At 39.4% G+C, this 25,116-nt stretch overlaps 3 protein-coding genes across 11 annotated transcripts; 2 read left to right on the forward strand and 1 right to left on the reverse strand.

Annotated features, from left to right (window-relative positions):
* Positions 1-111: 111 nt before the first annotated feature.
* LOC126625336 (zinc finger protein CONSTANS-LIKE 6-like) lies at positions 112-2,261 on the forward strand. Its single transcript, XM_050294430.1, has 2 exons — positions 112-1,417; positions 1,806-2,261. Exons 1-2 carry the CDS (start codon positions 383-385, stop codon positions 2,097-2,099), a joined length of 1,329 nt encoding a protein of 442 aa, XP_050150387.1. The 5' UTR covers positions 112-382; the 3' UTR covers positions 2,100-2,261.
* Positions 2,262-12,021: 9,760 nt separating this feature from the next.
* LOC126625696 (NADH dehydrogenase [ubiquinone] 1 beta subcomplex subunit 10-B-like) lies at positions 12,022-14,011 on the reverse strand. Of its 3 annotated transcripts, XR_007624446.1 has the most exons (4): positions 13,582-13,963; positions 13,455-13,496; positions 12,415-12,491; positions 12,022-12,212 (listed from the first exon to the last, which is right to left on the reverse strand). XR_007624446.1 is itself a non-coding variant. In XM_050294751.1 (3 exons), exons 1-2 carry the CDS (start codon positions 13,868-13,870, stop codon positions 13,465-13,467), a joined length of 321 nt encoding a protein of 106 aa, XP_050150708.1. In that variant the 5' UTR covers positions 13,871-14,011; the 3' UTR covers positions 12,022-12,357; positions 13,455-13,464. The 3 variants fall into 3 exon arrangements, 2 of the variants coding, with proteins under 2 accessions (XP_050150708.1, XP_050150710.1); XM_050294751.1 differs by lacking the exon at positions 12,415-12,491 and having other exon boundaries at positions 12,022-12,357; positions 13,582-14,011; XM_050294753.1 differs by lacking the exon at positions 12,415-12,491 and having other exon boundaries at positions 13,582-13,962.
* A 1,720-nt stretch (positions 14,012-15,731) lies between these two features.
* LOC126625691 (kinesin-like protein KIN-14P) lies at positions 15,732-22,862 on the forward strand. 7 transcript variants are annotated; one of them, XM_050294742.1, is made up of 23 exons: positions 15,732-16,407; positions 16,880-17,095; positions 17,186-17,334; positions 17,432-17,589; positions 17,694-17,786; positions 17,875-18,088; positions 18,219-18,346; positions 18,430-18,528; positions 18,640-18,717; positions 18,800-18,892; positions 19,002-19,031; positions 19,188-19,751; positions 19,835-19,916; positions 20,000-20,095; positions 20,176-20,355; positions 20,501-20,607; positions 20,702-20,880; positions 20,968-21,132; positions 21,231-21,484; positions 21,572-21,735; positions 21,836-22,322; positions 22,425-22,525; positions 22,627-22,862. In XM_050294742.1, the coding sequence occupies exons 3-21, from the start codon at positions 17,220-17,222 to the stop codon at positions 21,980-21,982; spliced, it is 2,946 nt and encodes a 981-aa protein (XP_050150699.1). In that variant the 5' UTR covers positions 15,732-16,407; positions 16,880-17,095; positions 17,186-17,219; the 3' UTR covers positions 21,983-22,322; positions 22,425-22,525; positions 22,627-22,862. The 7 variants fall into 7 exon arrangements, with proteins under 7 accessions (XP_050150699.1, XP_050150702.1, XP_050150701.1 ...); XM_050294745.1 differs by having other exon boundaries at positions 16,880-17,334; positions 21,572-21,714; XM_050294744.1 differs by having other exon boundaries at positions 16,880-17,334; positions 18,445-18,528.
* Positions 22,863-25,116: the final 2,254 nt, after the last annotated feature.

Below are 25,116 nucleotides of genomic sequence, written 5' to 3' on the forward strand. Positions count from 1 at the left end.
CTCCTTGTGGGTCCCAATAAGCTTTAGCAACATCCTCTCCTCTCTTCCTAATGTAGCAAAGCAAAGCAAACCACCAAAAAAACTGCATGGCAACGAAGGTAAGAGTAAAAGCGCTGCTGTGGGTCTTCCTTTCACTCTCACACTCTTCTCCCAGTCCCCACACTATAATTATTGAACCATTTGGGCCTAAATAAATATGTGAAGCCACCTCAATATTCCTTGTTCATGAGCTGTGACTACTTACAACAAAAGCACTTTGTTCACCTCAACATTACTCCTTCTGAATTCAGTTGTGACTTCTAACAAAAGTAATTGTTCATCGGTTTGATTCTTGCTAGATTTTATCAAACACTTTGCTGTTTGCTGCTGCTGCTGCTGCAGTATGATCACGGATAAGAAAGCTGCAAATGCAATGGGAGGCAACACATCTCGAGCTTGCGATAGCTGTTTGGTGAAACGGGCACGATGGTTTTGTGCTGCTGATGATGCTTTTCTTTGCCAAAGATGTGATGCCTCGGTGCACTCGGCGAACCAGTTAGCAAGCAGACACGAGAGGGTTCGGCTCCAAGGTTCATCTTTCAAGGCCAATGCATCGGTGCAGCTGATTGCGGACCAAGCTGCACCGGCTTGGCACAAGGGGTTCAAGCGCAAGGCGCGAACCCCTCGCCACAACAACAAGCCTGGATTCGTGGCCAAAGATGAGCAAGAGAAAGTAGGGCTACACCCTCCTCTACCTTTTGTTCCGGAAATCGGGGGCCAAGAAACAAATTTGATGGAGGATGAGGAAAATGAAGATCTAGAGCAGCTTCTTTATAGGGTTCCAATTTATGACCCTTTTGCAGCCGCGCTTTGCAATATTTCGTCAAGTGATCAGGTTGGGAACAATACTGGTGCTATTGGTCTCGATGACGAAGAGATTGAGATCAGAAATACGGGAAATGACTTGGACAATTTGGGAGGGTTTCTACGGTCGGATATGGAGCTGGCGGAGTTTGCTGCTGATGTGGAGAACCTGCTTGGAGGGGGGCTAGATGAGGATTGTAGTGACATCAAAGGAGTCCTGGGGCTATTGGACGAGGGTAAAGAAGTGAAGGTTGAAGAGGAAGTTGAAGGGATAGAATTTAATCCTTCGATCTTGGATTGGAGCTTGTATTACGATCAGTCATCAGCTGTACCGGTACTAATGGGAAGTGAGGAGGACAGGGAGGAAGAGGAGAAGGTAGTCCTGCTCATGGGGGCTCAGAGTAGTGATGAGATTGGATTCATGGAGAACAAGCAAATAGTGATGAAGAGGAAGAACATATGTTTGAAGCTAGATTATAAGGCAGTCATCACTGCCTGGGCAAGCCAAGGCTCTCCATGGACGACCGGAACTCGACCGGAGCTCAACGCTGACGAAGGCTGGCTAGACTGCATGGTAACAATACTACTATCTCTCTCTCTCTCTCTCTCTCTCTCTCTCTCTCTCTCCATTTTCTGGTCCTACTGATCTACTAGACTACTGGCCAACAAAGGCATACTCATTTGAATCACTCAGGTGTACTCTTCTGCCTGTGATTACTGTCTACTGAAAAGAGTAAAAACAAAAATCATGTCCATATGATTACATATATATAATTACATCAAATCCGCTATACATTTTTAATTTGCTCCGTAAGGATGATTGCCTATATAATTAAAATCTATCTAGCTAACTTGTGTTAAGTAAGACTATTAAGCTCGCACAATTTTTACAAAACCTATAATTAGGTTTTTTTTCTTTCGATCAAACCTAATTAGGGTTATGTATCATATGGTTATTGCAGGGTATGTGGCCTACAGAAATTCATCAACCACATGGAGATTCAGCAGGATGTGTAAGTCGTGGAAAAGGCGATGACCCGGGAAGAGAAGCAAGAGTTTCTAGGTACAGAGAGAAGCGAAGGACGCGACTGTTTTCGAAGAAGATAAGATACGAAGTTAGGAAGCTGAACGCGGAGAAGCGGCCTAGAATGAAAGGTCGATTCGTTAAGAGGACAACGTCCAGCTTTGGTGGGGTGGGAAGTAGCAGTAGTAATGCTCCTGCGGCTGCATTTCCCTACCTCATGATCAATAAATAACCGTACGTAGCTGTAGCTCTCGTGATGATTTTCACGAACATCCCAATTTTGCTTGTTTTAATTTCATGGCAAAATTGGACTGACACTGATGTATATGCAATGTGCCATATATATAGCCTGCATTTGTGCGATAAATGAAGCAAGTTGGTAGCTTATAACTAACACAGTTAGTCCATCTCTCTCACTACCAATTTATTAAAAGGCGAGGGCAGAGGCGTAGGCGTCCCATGAATAGCCCCGCCTAGGCGTGAAGCGTGAGGCGAAGCCTCATGGTACCTAAAATTTTAATATATTATTATAACTAAATCAAAGATAATATAATTATCTTTATAAAATATAATACTTTGTAAAACAAATATAATTATAACTAAATCAAAGATAATATTGTCTTCCTCATTACTAATCTTGTTATACTTAGGAACTATGTCATAAAGTCTTAAAATGTTATAATTATTTATTTTATTGTAAGCAATTATAGAGAACTTCAAGAAAAATAAGGGTGAGTGTGCACAATTATAGAGAATTTTAAGGAAAATAAAGGTTGAACGTCACAATTATAGGAAAATTCAAAAGGAAATAAAGATTGGGTGGAGGGGAATTTAAAATGAAATAAAGGTTGAGTGAGCAATTATAGGGAAATTCAAAAGGAAATAAAGGTTGGGTGGAGCAATTATAGGGTAAAAGGAAATAAAGGCTTAGTGGAGCAATTATTATAGGGAATTTAAAGGAAAATAAAGGATGAGTGGAGTAGTTATAGGAATTTTGAAGAGAAATAAAACTTTGCTAATTAAAAATAGGATTTGGGGAGAGAAACTCTCTCTTCCTTCTTTGTTGAAACTTGAAGTTTCCTGCATTTTAGAAACAACCATAGATTTCGAAGGAAAAAAATGCCCAAGTTGAACGCCTAGGCGTGCCTCAGCTGCCTAGGCACGCCCTAACGCACCCTACACACACCCCCACAAAATAAAGGCGAAAACCCAGCCGCCCAACCTCAAAGGCCGCCTAGGCCCTCCCGAGATGAGTTTTTTAAAACATTGCTCACTACTACTCATAACTAGCTAGTACTTCAAATTCGAAGCTTTTACTGAACAAAGTCAGAAGAGCTCCCTCTCTCACATTAACCAATATCAATTTTGAAATTGTGTGTGCTAATTGATGCATGTATAGCTAACAACTGGTTGGCAATAGCTACTACTACCTTAGACTTGAGTAACAATATTCATGTTTTCTTAATTTACGGAAGAGTAAATTTTTAGAAATCCCCCCGAAGTTATACGTACTTCACTTCTTATTACCTTTACGTGTCGGTGTGCACATGCCTTTATATAATGGCAATTTGGATGAAATGCGAAGAAAATAGACAGTATGGGCTACAATCATTCATTTGAGTCCTTAACTTACTAAAAACAAAAGTTCAAAGGGTAAATCAGAAAGCAAATACAAGTTCATGGAGTATTTTGGCAATTTACTTAACAATACTCTTCTTGTTGATAATGATATTGTAGTTAACTTCTTTACATCCACGTTTAATCAAATTTCGTAATTAAAAGTGGATTATAAGCATGCCTGAATGTAAGCATTCAACCAAAACAAAATCGTAATGGTTACAGAGACACAAAAATATCTTTCAAACACTTGATGCATGACATGGTAATACACGTACAATCACGTATGAATATGAATGTACTATATATTGATAAGTCAATTTCGTGGGTAAGTACCCTAAAAAGCTGTTGTGTCACTGGTACTATTTTGATTAGGGCAAAATGTTCCACATCCATCACATAAGTTGAAAAAGAGAAATCACGATTCAGAAACCAACTCACAGTACAATAGTTTTTTTTTATACACATTCTTTTGGGGCACGGTTAATTTTGATTCATTTTACTGCCAACAAAAGTTAAATTTGAAGAGAGAAAAGGGAAGAAAGATTGACAAAACCTGGCCAAGTTGATCAACAGATTTCAGAATTTGGCATTCACCACTATAAATTTCATGCAGTTGTTGGTAGATTCGGTTAATGCAAATGCATATCTAGGAATAAGAATTAGGGTTTCTTCCTACTAGCTAAGCAATACCAATAGGAAGACAATCTTTTTTTGTCAGATATACTGCATCAGTAGAGTCTTCTGGAAAAATGAAAAAACGTGGTGGTGTTTTACAGGAGTGAAGGAGGGAGTGGTTTGCACGTGGGTTAGGACCACCAGACAAAATTGTCTCTAAATTATTTATTAAAAAAAAAAAAACCCTTAAACTCTTAAAAATTATCAATTTCATTCTTTGAAACTCTTATTGTCCCTCGAGTAATAATTTAAAGACTAAATCAGCAGTTCACCTAGTTATATATGATACCCCTTTGGATTCGTTCTTTAATTTAAATTTTTGAAAAAAAAAATTTAGGCTTGTTTAATAATCATTTAGTCTTTACCTCATAAAAAAAATCATTTGGTTTTTTGTTTTTGGTTTTCATTTGTTGTGTCAGTTATAAAAATTGAAATACATAGATAAAATGATGGATGAAAAAGAGTGGATATAGGGGATGATACAAAGAAAGACAAAATAAAATGTAAATTAAAAATATATATTACATTGTTTTCATTTTAAGATTTTGTTTTTATCCATTCTTCTTCATCTTTTCCCTCTTCCATCACTTTTCGTGATCTCTCCTTTTCATTATATAAAACGCAAAAAGAGAAAATCTAAAATCCAAAAATGAGATAATTATCAAACAGGTCCTAAGATTTTGAATAATTGATTTGAGCATCTGTAGTATTTGCAGTGCCCAACCATAGATAACTCACTTTAGTGAAAGCAATTGAAACATCTTAAGCAGAAATCGTACATCAGTTACCATTTTAGTAGTTCAGTCCTCCATGAGCAAGGACTTTCAAAGCAATCGAATCAACCACCAATCATTTTCTCAAGTCAAGTAATATCCAAAAATAATAATAAAAAATAAAAAATATCAGTACAATTTATTATAGTTTTGCATACATGGGATGGGATGTTTACTGCTAGTATAGTTTAAAATAGAGCTTATCAAGATTTTAGACCAATTTATGTAAAAGTATTCAATTATTTCCATTACGTCTTCTTCTTAGACGTCTTCCATAAAAATTTTATAGTGATTATATATCTTAAATTGACATCGACAAGTACACGAAGGTTTCTATATTATTATTAAGGGTAGGATTTGAAACTATTACAATAATTTAAGGGATCATGGGCAATTTTGAACCCGAGAAGCATGGGTGGAAATCCAACACCCTTCCGCTAGGATATTGGACCACATGCAAAGGTTTGTATATATTCAATTTGCAGACTTATATAGCTTGAATGTTAACTAGCTAATCAATTTGTTAAGAGCGATCATACAACAAAGTTGTTCAAGTCCAGATTAGTACTTTGGATTCTGCTCCCACTCCCACTCAAGGACATGGGATAGTTTTGATGAGTGGTTGCTACGCTCTTCTTTTTACCTTTACTTAAAGAAAAACTAAGAGACATAACTAAGTAGAGAGTACATAAAATTAAAAGAGAGTGTGGAAATCACTTTCTAGACTTTCTAGTACCGTTAGTAAACGATGAAAAGAATTCCAACAGTTGGGGTGCAGCGAAGTAGTGTTGTATAACTGTTGGGTTTGTTGATGCACAAAACCGGATGTCTTGGAACAACGTAAATCCGACCGTGAATCTGCAGAAATGTAAATAACACAAGAGTTATCGTGGTTCACCCCAAGGTTTGGGCTACGTCCACACTGATTGTATTATATTTCTCTGTTGAAGAGGGAGAGAGAGCTTGGGGGATGTGAGGAGCTTTGAGAGGGGTGAGGAGAAACTTAGGAATTGGCCTCTGAGGATGAGATCTGAGGGTGAGAATGAGCCTCCTCCCAATTGTGAGGGTGAGGGGTCCTTTTATAGAATAAGGACTCCTCACTTATTACATATTTGCCCCTTCCTTTATCCCATAATTACATTTAAGTCCCCTGAGTATTTGTACGAGATCTAAATACGAGGCCCTAAATATGGTATAAACAGTAGTCCCCCAAGTCTTCAGTCAAGAGAGTCTTTTGGCTGGAGACTTGAAATTCAGTCCATGTGTGGGCCGAAGTAACTAGATGTCGTCTAGAACTAATGCTTGATATGAGGCGGTGCCCAATCTGAAATGATGCTCAACTAGAAGTAGCACATGCTGCGAGGCCGCTTTGCTTGTAGCTTGTGTTGCCTTGGTTGGCTCGGCTTGTGGTGTTGAAGGTGAGGGAGTCCCTTTTATAAAATAAGGGTTCACTCCTCAGTACATGAATAATAGGTGCTCTCTAATGAAAGTGAGGGATTCCCTTTTATAGAATAAGGGCTCACTCCTCAATACATAAGTGATGGGCTAGAGTCTCCCAAGTATTTTTTATGAGGCCCAGTTGAGGCCCAATATATGGTACATAATGTAGTCCCCCAAGTCTTCGGTCAATAGAGTCTGTTGGCTGGAGACTTCAAATTGAATCCATGTATGGGCCGAAGTGGTGGTTGTTCGGAGGCGGTATTTGTATACCCTGCAATGAAGCTTTGTAGGTGAAGCTTTGCAAGTGAAGCTTTGAAGCTAGAGCTCTGTAAATGAAGCTTTTGAAGTTGATTGATATGAGTGATGCTCATGAATGTTTATGTTGATTGACATGAGTGATGCTCATGAATGTTGTTATGAGTGATGCTCATGAATGTTAACATGAGTGATGCTCATGAATGTTGACATGAATGATGGTCATGAATGTTTATGTATGAATGACATGAGTAGTGCTCATGTATGATTTGGAGTACTAGGCGTACTTTTGATCACCTGGTTGGTGTTATTTTGGGCTTATGGGCCTTCGCCCTCCACAACATTCCAGTCCAACCCATTTATTTTGGGCTTGTAGTTGTTCTTTTTTTTTTTTAACCCTCTGATGGGGTTTATACATATTACCCTCTGATGGGGTGTTTATTCCTTGCTTTTACTTTCTCTTTTATTTTCTTTTTTCCTGATGCTTTTCTTGATCTCCCCGCTCCTTTTCTGTCCACCTTGATTTGTAAGGTATCTTTTGCCAAACCCACTTGCTTTGGTCGTGCCCATCCATTATCTCTGTCTCTGTCTTTTCCTTTTTCTATTTTTGCTTTCTTAGTGACATGGTGGCTGGATTGCTTCACTGGTGTGCAATTGGCGCATGCCATCTCCACAAACTTCTTCAGACCCTTTACTCCTTTTCCTTTTTCTTTTCTACTTTTGCTCCCACTGCATCTTATTTTTTATTTTGCTTTCTCCAGACATTGCTTTTTCTTTTGCTTTGGTTTCTGTTTCTTAACCCTGATCAATATGGCAGACAAGGAATATATTTGATAATAAGAAAATACTCTTATCTTCTCTTTTTCTTTGCAAAAGCTTTTGCTTTCTGCTTTTGACTTTCCTCTCTTTCTGTCTCTTATAGCTGTCATGCATGTGCACCTTTGAATCTGCAGGTTGGCCATGATGGTGATGCTGTGTTGGCACTGCTGGGAAGGGATGAGCCGATCAGGTTCTTTGTTTGACCACGTGTGACATCTCGCGTTTCCTCCCGCTTACCCATTTGGATATCATTTGGACCCAAGTATATGGCATGACCACCTAACAAGAAAAACCCAGTCTCGAATGAAACACGTGTTCTCATGGAAGGCTTTGCAAAGATCATAGCCATTGTCTTCCCCTTAAATGGTTGAAATGACCTGTCTCCTGATTTGAGATGTGCCTTGACCTCTGCAGCTCGATCTAACATCTTCAAAATGGTGGCTTTGTCAAAATCACTTATGTGCAAGAAATCCTTCAGTTCTGATTTTTCTGTTACGCTGCCGACGGACGAAGGCGAAGCAATGACGGAGGAGGTCTGGCACGAGATTCGTCGGTGGAGATGTACGGCGGCGATGGGACGATGAGGCTCGGTGCTCTTAATTTGAAACCGGGTCGGGTTGGAGGCTTCGAGAGCCTTAAGCTCCTGCTCCTTGATGGGCCAGTCATTAAGAATACCCGGGTCCTTTCTCAACCTTCTTGTTTTTAAAGCTGAGCTTCTTGGCGTCCTTGGCCTTCTTTTTGTGGTGTTCCTTCACCTTCCCTATCACCCTGTACTTCTTCCTCTTGATTGCATGCGCAGAGACGGGGGAGCTCCATAGGCGGAGCTTACTAGCGTGCAGGAGCAGCAACAGAGCATCACTCCGCTGCACGACTTGCCGTGCCTCCCCGTGCACTCGATCTGGTCCTCCGTGTCATCGTCGAAGGTGTACTGTTCATCGTGCCTCAGAACCACGGAGTGATCACGCATGTCCGAGGGTTTCGAGTACATCGCCCACAAGATCACCGACAACGCCATGATCATCACTCTTACTGCCTAAACTTCCATACTACGTGCACTGCCGTTGGAGGTGCTCGCTAACGCCTACCAGATTCACCGCCAGCAGGCCCAGCAACTCAAGTACAATAGGCGGGAGACCATTGCCTTGAGCTCCAGCCAGTCTTTCCAGATGAGGGTAGTTGCGTAAATGTATGATGGACGTATGGGAGTAGTAAGTCGGTTATGGAGTTTGGAGATTTGAAATGGGTTTTTTGTTTAGTTTCTATGTGTTTTCCAGAGATAAAGGAGTGATGGTGTTTTGTTTGAAGATGTGAAAGAGATCAGAAGCGAGAAAGAGATCGAGAGAGTTTTGGTTGGGGTTTTGCAGATTTTGCAGATTCATGGTGGACAGTGATGAGGTCTCACGGTGGTGGTGAGATGAAAAAATGAAAGAGAACCGACATAGTTTTTTGTATCGATTCCCACAGACGGCGCCAAATGTTGATGCACAAAACCGGATGTCTTGGAACAACGTAAATCCGACCGTGAATCTGCAGAAATGTAAATAACACAAGAGTTATCGTGGTTCACCCCAAGGTTTGGGCTACGTCCACACTGATTGTATTATATTTCTCTGTTGAAGAGGGAGAGAGAGCTTGGGGGATGTGAGGAGCTTTGAGAGGGGTGAGGAGAAACTTAGGAATTGGCCTCTGAGGATGAGATCTGAGGGTGAGAATGAACCTCCTCCCAATTGTGAGGGTGAGGGGTCCTTTTATAGAATAAGGACTCCTCACTTATTACATATTTGCCCCTTCCTTTATCCCATAATTACATTTAAGTTCCCTGAGTATTTGTACGAGATCTAAATACGAGGCCCTAAATATGGTATAAACAGGGTTCATTGGTTGTCTTGCTTTTAACTGCAGACAAAAAAAGATCATTGCTCCTTTCCTTGGTATGTTTGTTTTTGAGTGAAACTTTGTGATCTCATGATGGGAATATTGCCATACGGTTCAATCTCTTCCAGTTCCAAAGATTCCATATGTGTACGTACGTATGCATGCATGATTGATTCTTGAAAAAGGTTTTGATAGCGCTGTTTATGTTTATTTTTTTATTTAATCAAAATTAACATGACTAATCAAATGATGATCAACGCATCATTAACAAAGAAATGTAACGTGCCGTGCCCGAAGAAGGTTAAGGTGACAAGAAAGCCACCATGCAATCTTCAAAATACAATTCCTAAATTACGTTTTCATAACAAATGATGATCAATGTAAAATGACTCGTTTGGAATGTTAACAACAAAGCAATGAGGACAAACCTATCACTCTTTCATATGTTATATAATGGGATACGATATTCACATACCCTATTTTACTTTCCTCACCTCCTATTAATTTTCGACCGTCAGATCGTATGAATTGAAAAAGTCAAATGACATAAATTAATAAGAGGTGTGTGGGAAGTAAAAATGGGAACGTGAACAGCACCACCCTATATAATATATCATAATTGAGAATAATCCCATTAATCATAATCATGAACTAGCTAGTTAAACATACTGTGATCATCTTCTGGGAGTTAAAAAGTTCTCTGTGTACTATATAAGGAAGCAAGAAGGGGAAGGAAGGGGAAGGAAGGGGAGAGAGAGAGAGAGAGAGAGAGAGAGAGAGAGAGAGAGAGAGAGAGAGAGAGAGAGAGAGAGGAGAGCGAGGGGAAGAGCTAGATTACTTGCATTACAAGCGATCTTGAGGAGCTGATATCGATATGTGAATATGAGGGAACGATGGAGAGGGGAGCTACCTTCGGTCCAATTCAGAGGGCTGAGGAGTGGCTAGAGCTGTCATCTCATGCATTTGGCTACTCCCTTAATATTATTTTCCAACCCTACTAGCCTGCTGCCTGCGCAGCTGTGCAACTCTATTCAATTAGCTGTTACATGGGAGATGATATACTGAATATTAAGGGTTCGGCCTGGTGCATGGTGTGGGAGCAACTCCTTCCGCGCGCTTAGCCCGCCCATTGGACTGAAGGGAGCTCTGGCCACCACCGGTTTCATCACGTCGCGTAAACCGAGTCAAGTGCACGATTTTCTTTTCTTTCTGTTGTCTGCTCTTAAGACTATAACCATTCTCATCACTGTCATATTCTCGTCGCTAATAATTAATCATCGGATGTCACTTATACTATCATAATTTTCATTAAGGTTTGATGAATCTGCTTGACAGGAAAGAAGAAAATCAAGTTGGAGACTTGAAGCTAGCGTGGATGATGTGGTTTTACTACAACAGAAATCCGAACGGTGATGCGAAATCCAGGAAAACAAGAACGTGTGCTCCGGACGAGATTGAACACTTTTCTGGTTTTCTGATTTTCTTCTTCTGATCACCGGAGCATGTTAAACTACCAACACTCTGAAGTACTTAGGATGGGCAAATACCTATTGGTTGCTGTTATCCGTCCATTTAAATTTGACAGTTATGGGTATAACTGTTTACCTGTGAAATTTAAATGGACGGTTATGGGTATTTCCCGCGGTTATAAATGGGTACCTATTTAACCGTTTATTCTAATATATGTAAAACTAAAAAATAAAAATAAAAAGTTTCTAGCTAAGTTTAGTATCCCGAGACATATTTGGTTATAAAGGGCCATATAATATATATATGCTTCACTTGAAAGAAAAATATAGTTGATAGAACAGGTCAATGTTTAACATATGTGATTGAATGTGCTAAAGCATTAGAGCGTTCGACAGTTTTGTTTTGGAGTCTTTTGAAGTTTTGGCTAATTCAAAATAATGATTACCTTGAGATTTTAGAAATATGTTATTGTCAGCTGATGCGTGTGTGTGTATATATATATATTTATTTATTTAATTGGCCTCGAGTTTTCAATAAATATTTGACCCAAAAATTAGAAATCGATTAAATGGCTTGGATCGATGAACATATGTTTCTAAATAAAAAATCTAAATATTTATCAAATTAGCTTATTAGCAAACTGATCCGTACTTACATATATATGTACATGTATATGTATATGTATACAAGAATATTAATTAACCTACAACCATGCATGATTCTTGTAATAGATTGATTGTCAAATAATTGGGAGACATCACATATATTCATAAATAATATTGGTGTTATACAAAAATACATGTTAAATATAGTTATAACGGTATTTAATTGTTAGAAAAAGAAAATTATGACAAATTTCTTTTTAATTTTCAAGTTTTTAAAAAATAGGTAGACGGGTAAAAAAAAAAAAGGGTAAACAGGTATGCGGTTATGGTTAAATGGATATGCTGTTATGAATAAATAGATATACGGTTATTGGTATGGTTAACCGTTTATAAATAGTTATGGGTATGGGTATACCTGTTTATGTAAATACCCAATGGGTAAACGATTATACGGGTAAAAGTTTAAATGGTTATGGGTAAATAAACGCGGTTACCCACCCGCCATAACTGTTGCCCATGGCTAGAAGTACTTGGTAAGTGTCGAGTTACAGCGTTCGAGTTAGAGGAGCAACAATTACCGAGAGGACCGCAATAAAAACACAAATTGTAATGCTTTGGAGAATTAGCAACTGTTTTTCCTTAGCACTTGAACAATGCAAAAGATTTATGATACATCATTCATACATGACCAATGACAAAGAAACTTATTCTTTTATCTAGGCAGAGGCCTAGTTCAAATTACCGTCAATTTTTTGGAAGCTAACAAGCAAGACAATCTAGTGAAAAGTCGAAGCCTGAAATCTGGCCGGAAATCTGTAACGACAAAGATAAGATAAGAATGGTTTCACAAAGTCCGGAGATGATAACAGAATATCAACAATGCAATGAAATCGTGATATAGGTGATCCCCAACTTCCCTCCATTTTTCTGCATTTCACTGCAGCCCAAACTTACCCACCTGTGCGAAGAAAACATAATAAGTACACCAATTATAACTGCAGACCTCTTCACTTACATGCAACATTGAACATATCACGACACGGAAATTTTGGATTCCATGTCAAGCAACAAATTTCACAATCCATGTTAAATCTGCATGAAGAGTGATGCTAGCAAAGCTCAGTATTCATGTCATTCAACAGATTCGACTTAAATGTTCAAAACAAAATGAAGGTTTCAGCAAGACCGCGCAAGCAACCTTCTTAGCTCCATCACCCAACTCCAAACTCAAAATCAAATGAGTAGACTGAGTAGATTGAAAGACTTCAAGATCATACCAACAGGACCGAATACCAGAATGCATTTATACACAATATTCTCATGCTCTATGCTTTCTCAAGTTGAACCATTACCAATTTGTTTACCATAATTCTGTTTCCGAAAGTTACTGTAGATCTACCAAGTTAAAGATGACTCAACTTGCTCAGACCTTTCAATGAACTGTCCAAAAACTTAGAAGCTAGCAAATCCAACACGACACAGAAAGCCGTGCAAAATGGATAAAAGACATTATATGCGAAAAATCATAATGGAAAAAAGCCCCACAACGCAATAAAGGAAGTTGCAGGGGTAAATCCCCCTAAGTTTGTAGATTCATGTCTTTGGTATATACATGTTTATTAACTAAATCGAAGTAACCCTCGCCAAGTAGCAAATATACATCAGAATTGGATTGAGCATTCTATCAATTTTCAAAAACTCAAACTGATAAGCATTTGTTCCAGCTGACAGTCACGATTCGACTCAAGCCTCAAACTAAGAAACTAAAGACCATAGCTACACCTACACCTATTAGGTTTCACATTTCAGAAATTGAGTTGTTTCCTAGTGTTTTCTGTCTGGATAAAACTCCAACCTAAAGCCCTAAATCATATGCCTCACCAGAATCAAAAACCGATAACCCGAGTCTTAATTCACAGCGAAAACGAGCAAATGGAATCGAAAAGCCCCAAACTTGAACAAGATTTCACCCAAAAAACTGAACTTTCAAATCCAAACAATCAAAAATTGCAATCAGACTATCAAATTGGTAGCTCAAAACACAAGAAACGGTACCTGAAAACGATCACTCGGACTCCACCGGCTCCGGCTTCGGACCTGAAATTCCCAAGAACAAAAACAAAATGTCAATTAATTGAGAAAAATGACAAACGACGGGAAAGGATAGGGTACGGTGGCGGACCATGGAACTCGTAAGGACGGTGGTCCTTCCCCCAACCGATGCCGCGAGTGGACTCGAGGTACTGGTGGACGAGGTGGCGGCACTTCTGGAGGTGGTTGACGCCTTCGATGCGGTAGCACCATCGGAGCTTCTCCCTGATGATCTTGGCCTTCTCGATGTCGATCCACTTCTCCCGCACCAAGTGCTCCCTCATCTCAAGCATCGCCACCGGGTCCTTGTACGGATTCGCCGGATCAAAGTCGTCCGGCGGCGACTCGTCGAAGTCCACCACTCCTTTCTTCCGCCCCATTTTCCTCTCGCACTTCTAGATTGCTCTCTCCCTCTCTCCCTCTCTCCCTCTGTGTTCTGGCTTTGATTTTCGGAGCTCTGCAGCTGCTTCAGGTGGTTGAGCTTTTGGGTATTTGGGCTTACGATTGATCAGGCTCTGGTTTTGGGCTCATCTCCGTTGATAAAGCACTAGGCCCATTTAGGATACTTTTGTAGTAAGAAAACGGGTTTGTCTTCAGTAGTCCGACATTTTATTAATTAGATTAGCAAGTTGACAAAAAATAGTGTTTCAATAATTCAATTATGGCCAACTATTTCTTGCTACTAAGTAGTTTGGACTATTGAAGAAAAATTGGTAAGAAAACATGTTCACTTCGAAGTGTATTTCCGTGTTAGTGATTTGCCCACTCTATTTTTATCGCTAAGCATCTCTTTTTATTTGAACTTGAGTGCAAGTGATTAGGTATACTTCCTTAATCAACTGGTCTAACATGCAACTGCCTAATTAAGACATGCAACTGCCTAATTAAGAGAAACAGAGGAAAAAAAAAGAGTGCAAAAGAAGAAATGAGTGTGACAATCAGTATTTGTTCTATTAGGCTTAAAATTCGTGTGATGGTTCGAGAGCAACTCAAAATATTATTCATATCTTTCTTCGTCATTTGAGATACACAAAATGTTATGGCCGGAGCCGTTTACCTAGCATCCAAGTGCTTCCTAAAGCAACTCCTAGATCGAGTACTTCAACGAAAAACACTTATATGACCCCAAAAAATGTAGTAAAAAATAATTCTAGTTGTCAAAAAACTATTTTTAACTACGGTTGGGCACAGGCCGGGGGTTGGGCCTAAATCTGGAGGAACCGGACCTACCTGTTTTAAAATATGACGGGCCGCGTGGGCTGGGTAGAGGGATTTTGAGTTTGAGAACTAGACCTAACCCCAATTGTTAGAAACGGGCCGGTTCGGGTAGGTCCAGAGTCCAATTACTTTATTTTTATTTATTTATTTTATCGACTTTGGCCATACTACCAATGTCTTTTTTCTTTCTCCTTTTCACATCATCTCCATTCTCTCATCTTCCCCTCTTCCAAATGAAAAACTGAAGCAATCACCATTTCTCGATAATTGCATCACCTAGGCCTTTACCATCGTCCTTGTCTTCAACATCAATTGTCTCTATGTCTGCAACTTCAATCTTCTCTCTATTTGCAATTTTAATCGGCTTCAAGGTCGTTGTTTCACGATTCGGTGACAGGTCTCCACCTTTTCCCAATCTTTGACTCCTTCGCACTTTCTTGTATTTAGTTCATCAGATCTAATGGTTTCTCAACTTGCAGGTGTTGAGAGGCAGCGGATCTAAGATATTGTCAACATCTTGGACTTGGGACTTGGGAGAGAAGGAGAAGGAGTCGAAGAGGCTTTTGAGTTGGGAACTAAAATGGCTTATTAAGGAAGGTTGGGAAGACGGGGTTTGTGGACTAGAGGTCGTTTTGGTAAATCAATGATGGTCTGAGTTAAGTGATGTCGTCGAGGAGAGGAGTGGGAAAAGATTAGCCGAGTGGGAGTTGGGAAAGGAAGGAGAGACTAGGTCACTTAGGGTGCGTTTGGTACGTGGGACGGGACGGGACGAGGCGTTCCGTCTCGCGTTTGGTGCGCCAAAAATGGGTGGAACGGGTTGTTCCACGGGACAGATTTTGGGTGTTTTTGCGTCCCACCTCCACCCCCTGGAACGGGTTTGTTCCACGTCTGTGAAACACAATGTTTTACCATTTTAAGACAAATATACCCCATGTCTTTTTCAAAAATTACACCTTCGTTCCGTCCCATTCCGTCCCGTCCTGTCCCGTTCCGTCCCGTCTGCGTACCAAACGCACCCTTAGAGAAACAAGTTCAATCCAACGAGTGCGATTGGATCGATGATTGTTGATCATTCCATTTTAGAAAGAAACGGGTTGGTTTGAGGCCTCGTGATTCTAAAGATTTGGACCCGGCTTCGCCATGTAAATACCACCACCCCGCCCCGCCCCGCCCCGCCTCACCCCATTTCTTCTATAAAAAATAAGACCCGCCCCATACCCGTGTATACCCGTCCCGACCTGCAGATCCTTGACCCGTTTGCCCGCTCCTACTTATAACCCTTCCAAACGCAATACCAAACAGATCCTTAACTCACAAGCCTACTAATTTCATGGGCCAGGGATGGATTTGGGCCATGGAATTGAAAATTCAAGACCAATTTCAACCTGATATTGACGACCACCAATAGGTAGCACAGAAGACGGAGGAGGGGTGGAGGACAGGTGGCAGAAACCCATCTGATGGAATTAGAGACGTAGAGCTGAGAGAGTTGTGCTCCTAATTTCGCGCACTGGTTCTTACCTCTCATGGAATATCAACGGTGCACGGAAACTACTAGGAAACCAAAATACACCAAACAATAAACATCTGAACAAAACATGATTAAAAGTAAAAATAATTAAAGTAAATGATAAAAAAAAAAATTGGTCTAACCTTAATCAACGCCGCATTAGCTTGTCGTCTCTTTGAGTTTTCTCAGGTGGGACTCTGTGTCTTTTCTTTAATTCACATTTTCCTGGATTTCCTTCGCTGCATTTTGATCATGATGATCAACATTTGTTCATGTGTGTATGAATAGTTACGGCCCGTTTGATGACCATTTTGTTTTTAGGTTTCGCATGAATAGCTAAAAGCATGCAGCATGCTTGGTAACCTTTTCGTTTTTAGATTCATATGTATAGCTAAAATGGTTTGTTTGATAACCATTTTGATTTTCGTAACCAATTGTTGAATGATTATGGGATTCTAAGTCAAGTTATATGCTTCTGGGTTGTTCCATTTTCCGCTCTCTTTACATATGCTTACATACGTTCTCTTGTAGCTAGTGTGAAGCTCGGGCAAATTGTCTCTCACATTTCGTTTTTGCTTTATTTTTTATTTTTTATTTTTAATATCCGATTTTCGAAGTTCTAACCAGATGTTCATAAGTTTTTCTTTTCTTTTGAATGCAGCAAGCAGTAATTTGGGGCATGACCTCTACAATTTGAAGTGAAATATGAAATGAATATATATATATAGATATATATGTATGTATGTTTGTGTGTGTGTATATGATTGCTGGTGCAACCCCAGCTTAATCTTCATCCCCTTTCGTTTGGACCACGATAGCATTTCTCCTACGTGTTTGTTTCTTCGAGAGATTGTTTGTTCACTTTACGCAGTTCATTGTTAGTACCCTTACATCATTAACGCGTTTCTAACTCGCAGGGTTACTCTTTTTCAACAGATTATTAATGTTTTTTAGCATGAGTTTATAGTTGAGCTCCAAAGCTAGACGCCACTCCAAGTATCATGGATTCCACATCAAATTACAGCAGAAAAGAAAATGTAGGAGCCAGCAGCCCAAGTGTTCCTGCTACAGGGAATAGTTTCGAACAAGTTGTAAATCGTAATGGTGAGACTGAAGGTGAGGAAATCTAGCCATCTCCATTTGTTCCTGATATACTCTCCAATGCGAGTCAATGATCTTAAAATTTTCCCCGTTTTGGAATTTTATTTTGCAGGGAAGCGGAGAGCGTACTTAGTAGAGTGGTTAAATAGTTTAGTTCCTAATCTAGGTTTACCAAAAAATGCTTCATACGAGGACTTGCGATCTTGCTTGATCGATGGTACCGTTTTATGTCGGATGTTGAATAGGCTTACACCTGGTCTTGTTGATAAGGTTAGTTGATAACTTGATAGGCTTTCCGCGCCACTTTTTTACTTGAAGAGTTATTCGACAAGTTGGTGATCGAATGTCTGGTTTTGTAACTTCAACGTTCATAGAATTCGATGTCACCCTCAGAAAATGTTGCAAGGTTTCTGGCAGCTATGGATGCATTAGGGCTGCCGAAGTTTGATATGTCCGACCTAGAGAAGGTATCTGTCGATGTAATTTGTATGCATACAGCTCCCCTATCAAATTAAACAATTTCTATACGTTCGCTGACATTCAAATATTATCCAGGGGTCTATGAAGACTGTCACAAACTGTCTTTTAACACTTAAAGCAAAACTTATGCCAAATGTTATGGGAGATGGTATTACTATAACTAGTCCGACGACTAAATCTGGCAGCCAACCTTCCCGCTTCCAGCTTTCTCAATTATCTGTAGATGAGAGGCGGAAGGTCCTGTCTGAGTCAAAATTTCAGCGCGCATTGCATAGTCCTGTTATGGCAGGTCTGGCCATTGTGTTGTACATATCAAACTTTATTTTTGACAATACACTTGTGTTTGTTTAGTTGATTAACTTTTACATGATGTTTTCGTCATTCAAACAGTGGGTTTGACGCAAATTTACCTTCTGCAGAGACATCGCCTTCACGAATGCATCATGTTGTGCATAAGTTCCATGAGGTGTTGCAGTTGAAGCAAGGAAGCTACGCGGATCTTCCTGCTGCAAAAATTTCAGAAATGATGAAACCGAACAGTTTAGATGTCAGTCATAAATGGACCCTGAAACTGAATCAGGTTTTCCTTTTGTGATCTCTTCGGTTTAATGTATTTTTAATGCACTTCAGCATCTCTTGCTGCAGAACGCTCCAACGCAGTCACTTTTGAGTGTCGTAAATGGAATCCTCGATGAAAGTGTTGAAAGAAAGAATGGTGAAATACCTCATGTATGGAAATCCGAAAGCAAATGATTGTTAAAAAAATAAGTTCATCACGTACAATATTCAAGAAATATAGAGTTTGAAAATCCGCTCTTACACATTGCGTTTGTGGCACAGCGTGTGTCTTGCCTTCTGCGAAGAGTTGTCCAGGAGATTGAGCGGCGAATATCAACTCAGGCGGAGCATTTAAGAACTGTAATATGCTTTTATGAGTACTTACCACCGATAGCCTTATTAAGAAGTGCTTTGCGTTAATTTTTTTTATGGTTTCGTGCAGCAAAACAACCTTTTTAAGGCTCGTGAAGTGAAATACCAGTCAAGAATCAGAGTACTTGAAACACTTGCATCCGGAACCAGTGAGGAAAGTGAGGTATGAAACATTTTTCGGAAGATTAGATCAGGAGTTGACAGCTTCTCGTAAACATGTTTTCAATGTGGTACCGATGTCTTATTTTCAAAGTGTGAATTTTCTGGTACAGCTTATGATGAACCATCTTCAGCAAATAAAGGTATATTTTGCAGACAATAAAAAGCATATTGCTGGTGTTTAGGTGTTTAAGCAGTCAAAGAATACGTATAATTTTACTTGCAAACTGCGGTTACGAGGATTTGCTCATTATATAAGTTTATGAATATGATTAAGTGGGAATGTTTACAATTGGCAGAGTGAGAGAACCCGAATGGAAGCAAAGAAGAAAACCGATGATGAGGATGTGAATGTGATCAGATTGATGAAAGAGAGGGATCAAGGCAACCTTGAAATTTCAGGATTGAAGCAAGAGTTGGATATAGCAAAAAAGACATATGACCTGCGTTGCTTGCAAATGGAAATGGAAGCGAAGGGTGCTAGAACGGAGCTTGAAGAGAGGATAAAAGAACTCGAACGTCTCTTGGCAGAATCAAGGAGTAAGGTGAAAGAGCTCCAGGCAAATTCTGAGTCAAAACATCAGTCTAATAGAGCAGAACTTGAAGAGAGAGTAAAAGAACTTGAACGTTCTTTGGAAGAATCAAGGAATAAAGTGAAAGAACTCGAGGCAAGTTCCGAGTCCAAATATCAGTTTTCTAAAGTAGAGCTTGAAGGGAGAATAAAAGAACTTGAACGCCTCTTGGCAGATTCAAGGAATGAGGCGAAGCAGCTTGCAACGAATTCAGAGTCAAAATATAAAAGTTGGAGCAAGAAACTGCGTGTTTACGAGAACTCTATGGACCTTCAACTTGGTTCACTAAAGGTATCTTTAGATCAAATTGTATTTTCAGCTTTAATGTATATGATGAATAGTACGCATTTCAAATCAATTTATGAAATATTCAGGAATTAAGATTATCTTCGGAGTTCATTAAGCAAGAAGTTTTGACAGCAGAACACAGTTACGCGGTGGACTTCAATCACTTAGGTAGGGTTGTCTATTGGAAGCATTCGTCTGTTTCGTGCAGTTTGTGCTAGAAGAGTTTCATGCGTTATAACTTTGTTTTCCAGGAGTGAAACTTCAAGCATTAGCAGACACGTCTGAGAACTATCATGCACTTCTCGCTGAAAACAGGAAGTTATTTAACGAAATTCAGGATTTAAAAGGTGCTACAAAATAAATTAGCGTTACTGTGGTTACATCTTTCGGAAAATATTAGAGTTCACTTCTTAACTTTCTTGCACAGGAAACATCAGAGTTTACTGTCGAATAAGACCATTTCTTCCTGGAGAAAAAGAAAAGAAGACGTTGGTAGAACGTATTGGTGAAAATGGGGAACTGATAGTTGCAGACCGCTCCAAACCAGGGAAGGAGGGTAATCGATTGTTCAAGTTTAACGAGGTCTATGGTTCAGATGCAAGTCAAGGTTCTCTATTTTGTGTCTTTAATGTTGGATATATGTTTTTCGATTCATCTGTTCATTCTCATCGAAAATGATTCTTCTTGAACATGATTGTACAGTGACATACATTACTATGCTGAACTTTGAGCAATTTATTTAACTGTGGCAGGCGAAGTATACGCTGACACACAACCATTGATACGATCTGTGCTTGATGGATATAATGTATGTATTTTTGCTTATGGTCAAACAGGATCTGGGAAAACATACACGATGGTATGGAACATCTTTATATCCTAATTTTCAGCACAGAACGATAATTTGAAAAATGCTGATTTGTTGATGTTTTATGTCTGTTGTTTCCTCTCAGACTGGTCCTAATGGATCAACTAAAGAGAACTGGGGAATCAACTACCGTGCCTTGAATGACCTTTTCGACATCTCTCAACGTAGAAAAAGCTCCATTACATATGAAATTAGAGTCCAAATGGTTGAAATATACAACGAACAAGTGCACGATTTGCTATCCAGCGATGGTGCTCAGAAGAAATATCCTTGTCTTTATGAAATGCGCTTCCTATTGTGTTGTCTGAGTTAATTTTGGTAACAGTCTTTTGTTTGCCTTGACTTGCACACACTTGGGATTATGACTCACTCTCAACCCAACGGGCTAGCTGTGCCAGATGCTAGCATGCACCCCGTGGAAGCAACCTCAGATGTAATAAGATTGATGGGAATCGGGTTTAAGAACCGAGCTGTTGGTGCCACTGCGTTAAACGAAAGAAGTAGTCGCTCTCATAGGTTTGTACATTTCATCTTCGTAAAACTTCATCCCGTATATATCTACATGTTATACATTTTCTGGTGTGTTTGATTTACGCATGAATGTCTATGTACAGTGTTGTTACAGTTCATGTACGTGGGAAGGATTTGAAGACTGGTTCCGCATTGATTGGTAACCTTCATCTTGTAGATCTCGCGGGAAGTGAAAGAGTGGACCGTTCGGAGGTAACAGGAGACAGGCTCAAGGAAGCACAACATATAAACAAATCATTGTCTTCGCTTGGAGATGTCATATTTGCTCTTGCACAAAAGAGCCCTCATGTACCTTACAGAAACAGCAAGCTTACTCAAGTCCTTCAAAGCTCTCTCGGTACCTCTTCGCTAGTTAGTTTCGTTGTTGTGCGAAGTTTTGTCAGATATGTAGCAATGCTAGAATTTTTACGGTGTTTTCCAACAGGTGGGCAAGCGAAAACGCTAATGTTTGTGCAGCTAAATCCCGATGCGAGTTCATTTTCCGAAAGTTTAAGTACTCTAAAGTTTGCTGAGAGGGTTGCCGGAGTTGAGTTGGGAGCTGCGAAAAGCAACAAAGAGGGCCGGGATGTAAGGGAATTAATGGAACAGGTTCTCATTATATATAACATATACATATGCTTGGGAAAAATATGTACAAATAATGTTCTACAAACAAAATGTTGTTTCTAAATTTCTCTTGCCTCTGCAGGTAGCGTCCCTCAAAGACACGATTGCTAAGAAGGACGGCGAGATTGAGCGATTGCAATTACTTGATGGCCACAGTGAGAAGCGTGGGACGAGCTCATTTAGGTATGAATCTTCGCAGCCAAGCAGAGTTTCTAGAGGTGGGAAGTGAAACCAAACACCGTTAAGTGGCGGGATGAAGGCTTAGGGCTTAAGGCAGCTTCTGATCCTGAAAACTGTGTTCTTGTACAGTATCATAAGCTCCAAAAGTCCATGCAGGACATTAAACAACAGAATGATTTTCTTCGGCAATCATCAAAGGTTGCCGGAAGTGATGACATAGGTCAGAATAAACATGCAGATCATGCTGAGTGCTTGGCATCTGGAGATGCAGATTCTGAGGGGAAATTAAGTGACTTATCCTACGGTGGTCTTTCTTTTGGAACAGAAACTGATGGCTCTGCTGACAGCATGAATTATCCCGAAAGCACGAAATCCGTTCCCTTGTAAAGGTGGGCATTACTTACATTGAATCTAATGCGTTATCCAGACACACCAACAAGGCCTATATGTAACGGCATTGGTGATACCTACTAATGACTCATATTCTGCAGGCCTAAAAGGATTAGTAGGATTCCGCGACCCTCGCTAAAACCAGGAACAACTTCTTCACCTTCGGCATCAGGATCAACGAGCGCTGTGAAGGTGCCATCAGGTACGTGAAAATAGAGCTCTCTGCACCAATTATTACTTCAGTTTGCCTTCTACTTATCAGCAGTATTACGTCTCTCAACAATTCACAATCACTTTGTGCAGGTATGAGAAAAAGTAGCAGTTCTTCGTCGCCGAAGCCGGCTGCAAACAGTTGGAAATAATTAGAACTCAGTCACTACAAGAATTTCTCCTCTAATTTTTTTGATATACATGTACAGAGTTTTCTTAGTTGCAATTTTCTGAAAATTTTAACAGCTCCTACCCCTAGCTTTCTAATTACTCAAACCCTTTGTTGTGTGAGCTCTACTGCAATTATGCAATGTATACAATTAAACCAACGAGCCTTGTGTATAATCTTTATCCGAAACACAAATCTTATCATTAAATTACAGTCAAATTAATCTTTGAAGCGCAACTCATATCATTAAAATACGGTCATATTAATCTTTATCCAAATCACGAATCTTCATCTGAAGCATCACATTTAAGCATTTCAAGACCCGTTATATTGTTTCACTTTACAGCCATGTAATAATGTAACTGTAAAGCGAAAACACCAATTGATATAGTAACTATTTTCCACACGGTATATTTTTCCGTATTTTACTAGGATTAGAATACATGTTTAAAGCCAATGCTCTCTTTGATAATTTTACATTATAACCACATACCTTCATCACTGCAAAATTTGTATCGTTCCACTGTGACTCCATCTACTGTTGCTTGTGCTAGCGCCACTTTTTCATAGTTGTTTATAGATTCCTTAATTGCACTTTCCAGCAAAGTAACTTCTCCCACAGTTATCTCACCCCAAGGCAAGCCCAGTCTCGAGAGAATTTTCAGTATGATTGGTACACGGGTTGATACATTACATGTCACTATACAAATGATGAGATATGTGTGCTAAAATGTTATATTCCACCGTTTCTATTAAAACATGTGGTGTACCATTTGTATTTCCGTCACAATGAAAAACTTCTCGCCCAGCCTCATCACTAATATTAGAACTTGTTCCAATTGCAAATCCCAAGTTAGAGATCGTATCCAAGGCTGAGATCGAATACATTCAACCTCCGGGCTTAGAATTGCTAGACCTATCTAATTCCTTGAAGTTGACATATCTGCCATGGTTTCAAGTATCAAGTCTCCACCTGGTAATTGATCACAAGGATTGAACATTAGAAGACCCTCGTACCGTAAATCAGTTTGAGAGCTAATTTCTTGAATTGCTTGTAGTCTCAGAATTCAAAGCCATTGGCTTTGAAAGTGCTTCATCCTTTTTTATCCCCTTGATCTGGTATTTATTTATAAATCGATGAACGTATAAGATCTCCCATATGATTGCTAGCCAATAATCACGAGTTTTTTTGTCGGTAACCTCAGACCAATCAAAATCAATATCAATCGACCCCTTCAGCTCAGGAAACTCTATTATACCTGATTCTGATCTAAAGAAAAAACACTACTGAAAGTTGATAATCAAGTTATAAAAAGAAGACTTTCTTTAATAGCTACATGGCAGAACAAGTGTAGAGACTACAACACTAATAAGTAAGAAAAAAGCACAAAGCATGTCTGATTAAAAAGAAGAGAGTTTTAACAAAACACTCTCGGTACTGTTCACTTTTAATGAAAAACCATATTTTTACCTTTAACTGGCACTATTCACTATACCTTTAAAAAGGGATTTTCGTTAAAAGAGAAATTTTTTTGGACTTTTCGTTAGTTTTCCTTAAAAAGAATGTAACATAAGATTAGAGATTGTATAATTTATATAGAGTACTGATAGGAATATCTAAAAATATACAATATAAGAATAAGCTTCTAAGGAAAAAGATGAAACAATACCTACTTTAGTACATAGGCTGCTCTCTTCGACCGAAGGAACGCTATATAGGCTGCTCACTTTGGAATTTTTGTTCATCAAAACCTCAATACCCCCATCACTTTAGTACATTCAATCAGAATGGCATTTTATATTAGTAAATGTATACTCTTTCAATATATTATGAATTCACTTATCATAAGTTCACAATGAAATTCAAAAACTACAACAATCAAAATCACTCGCTAATCGAAATCCCAACAAGCAAATTTTGTCAATAAAGTTCACCCTTTTAGTCTATTAAGATTTCAACAATCATAAGTTCAAAGCAAAATCCAGAAATGTTAGATCCCACATTGCCCAGGGAGTGGATCCTCTATGCCTTATATGTACATGCCCACCTCCGTGTACCATGAGGCATTTTGAGAGCTTACTGGCTTCGGGTTCTGTCGGAACTCCGAAGTTAAGCGAGAAAGGGTCAGAGCATTCCCAAGATGGGTAACCCACTGGGAAGTTCTGCTCGCGTGAGTTCCCAGTAACAAAACCTTGAGGGCGTGGTTGGGGCCCAAAACGGACAATATCGTGCTACAGCAAAGGGGGTCCGGACCGGGATGTGACAAGAAACTTAAACAATTAACACACCAGCAAGTTCAAAAAACCACCCAATAAAAAAATTACAATTTGAAAACCCAACCACCAAATTGAGGGTTTAGGGATACTTATTGTTTCGTATATATTGTAAAAAGGTTGCTTTGTTAGCAAACAGT

The sequence above is a fragment of the Malus sylvestris genome, chromosome 6 (genome assembly GCF_916048215.2).
Source record: "Malus sylvestris chromosome 6, drMalSylv7.2, whole genome shotgun sequence".
NCBI classification, from domain to species: Eukaryota; Viridiplantae; Streptophyta; class Magnoliopsida; order Rosales; family Rosaceae; genus Malus; species Malus sylvestris.

Excerpts from the sequence above, each read along its gene's own strand:
- LOC126625336 (XM_050294430.1), top strand. The coding sequence starts at position 383 with ATGATCACGGATAAGAAAGCTGCAAATGCAATGGGAGGCAACACATCT. Across the intron at positions 1,418-1,805 it reads AAGGCTGGCTAGACTGCATG|GGTATGTGGCCTACAGAAAT; the intron begins GTAACAATACTA and ends TGGTTATTGCAG.
- LOC126625696 (XM_050294751.1), bottom strand. The coding sequence starts at position 13,870 with ATGGGGCGGAAGAAAGGAGTGGTGGACTTCGACGAGTCGCCGCCGGAC. Across the intron at positions 13,497-13,581 it reads CCGTCCTTACGAGTTCCATG|GTCCGAAGCCGGAGCCGGTG; the intron begins GTCCGCCACCGT and ends TGGGAATTTCAG.
- LOC126625691 (XM_050294742.1), top strand. The coding sequence starts at position 17,220 with ATGGATTCCACATCAAATTACAGCAGAAAAGAAAATGTAGGAGCCAGC. Across the intron at positions 17,590-17,693 it reads CACCTGGTCTTGTTGATAAG|AATTCGATGTCACCCTCAGA; the intron begins GTTAGTTGATAA and ends CAACGTTCATAG. Across the intron at positions 21,485-21,571 it reads AGTCCTTCAAAGCTCTCTCG|GTGGGCAAGCGAAAACGCTA; the intron begins GTACCTCTTCGC and ends GTTTTCCAACAG.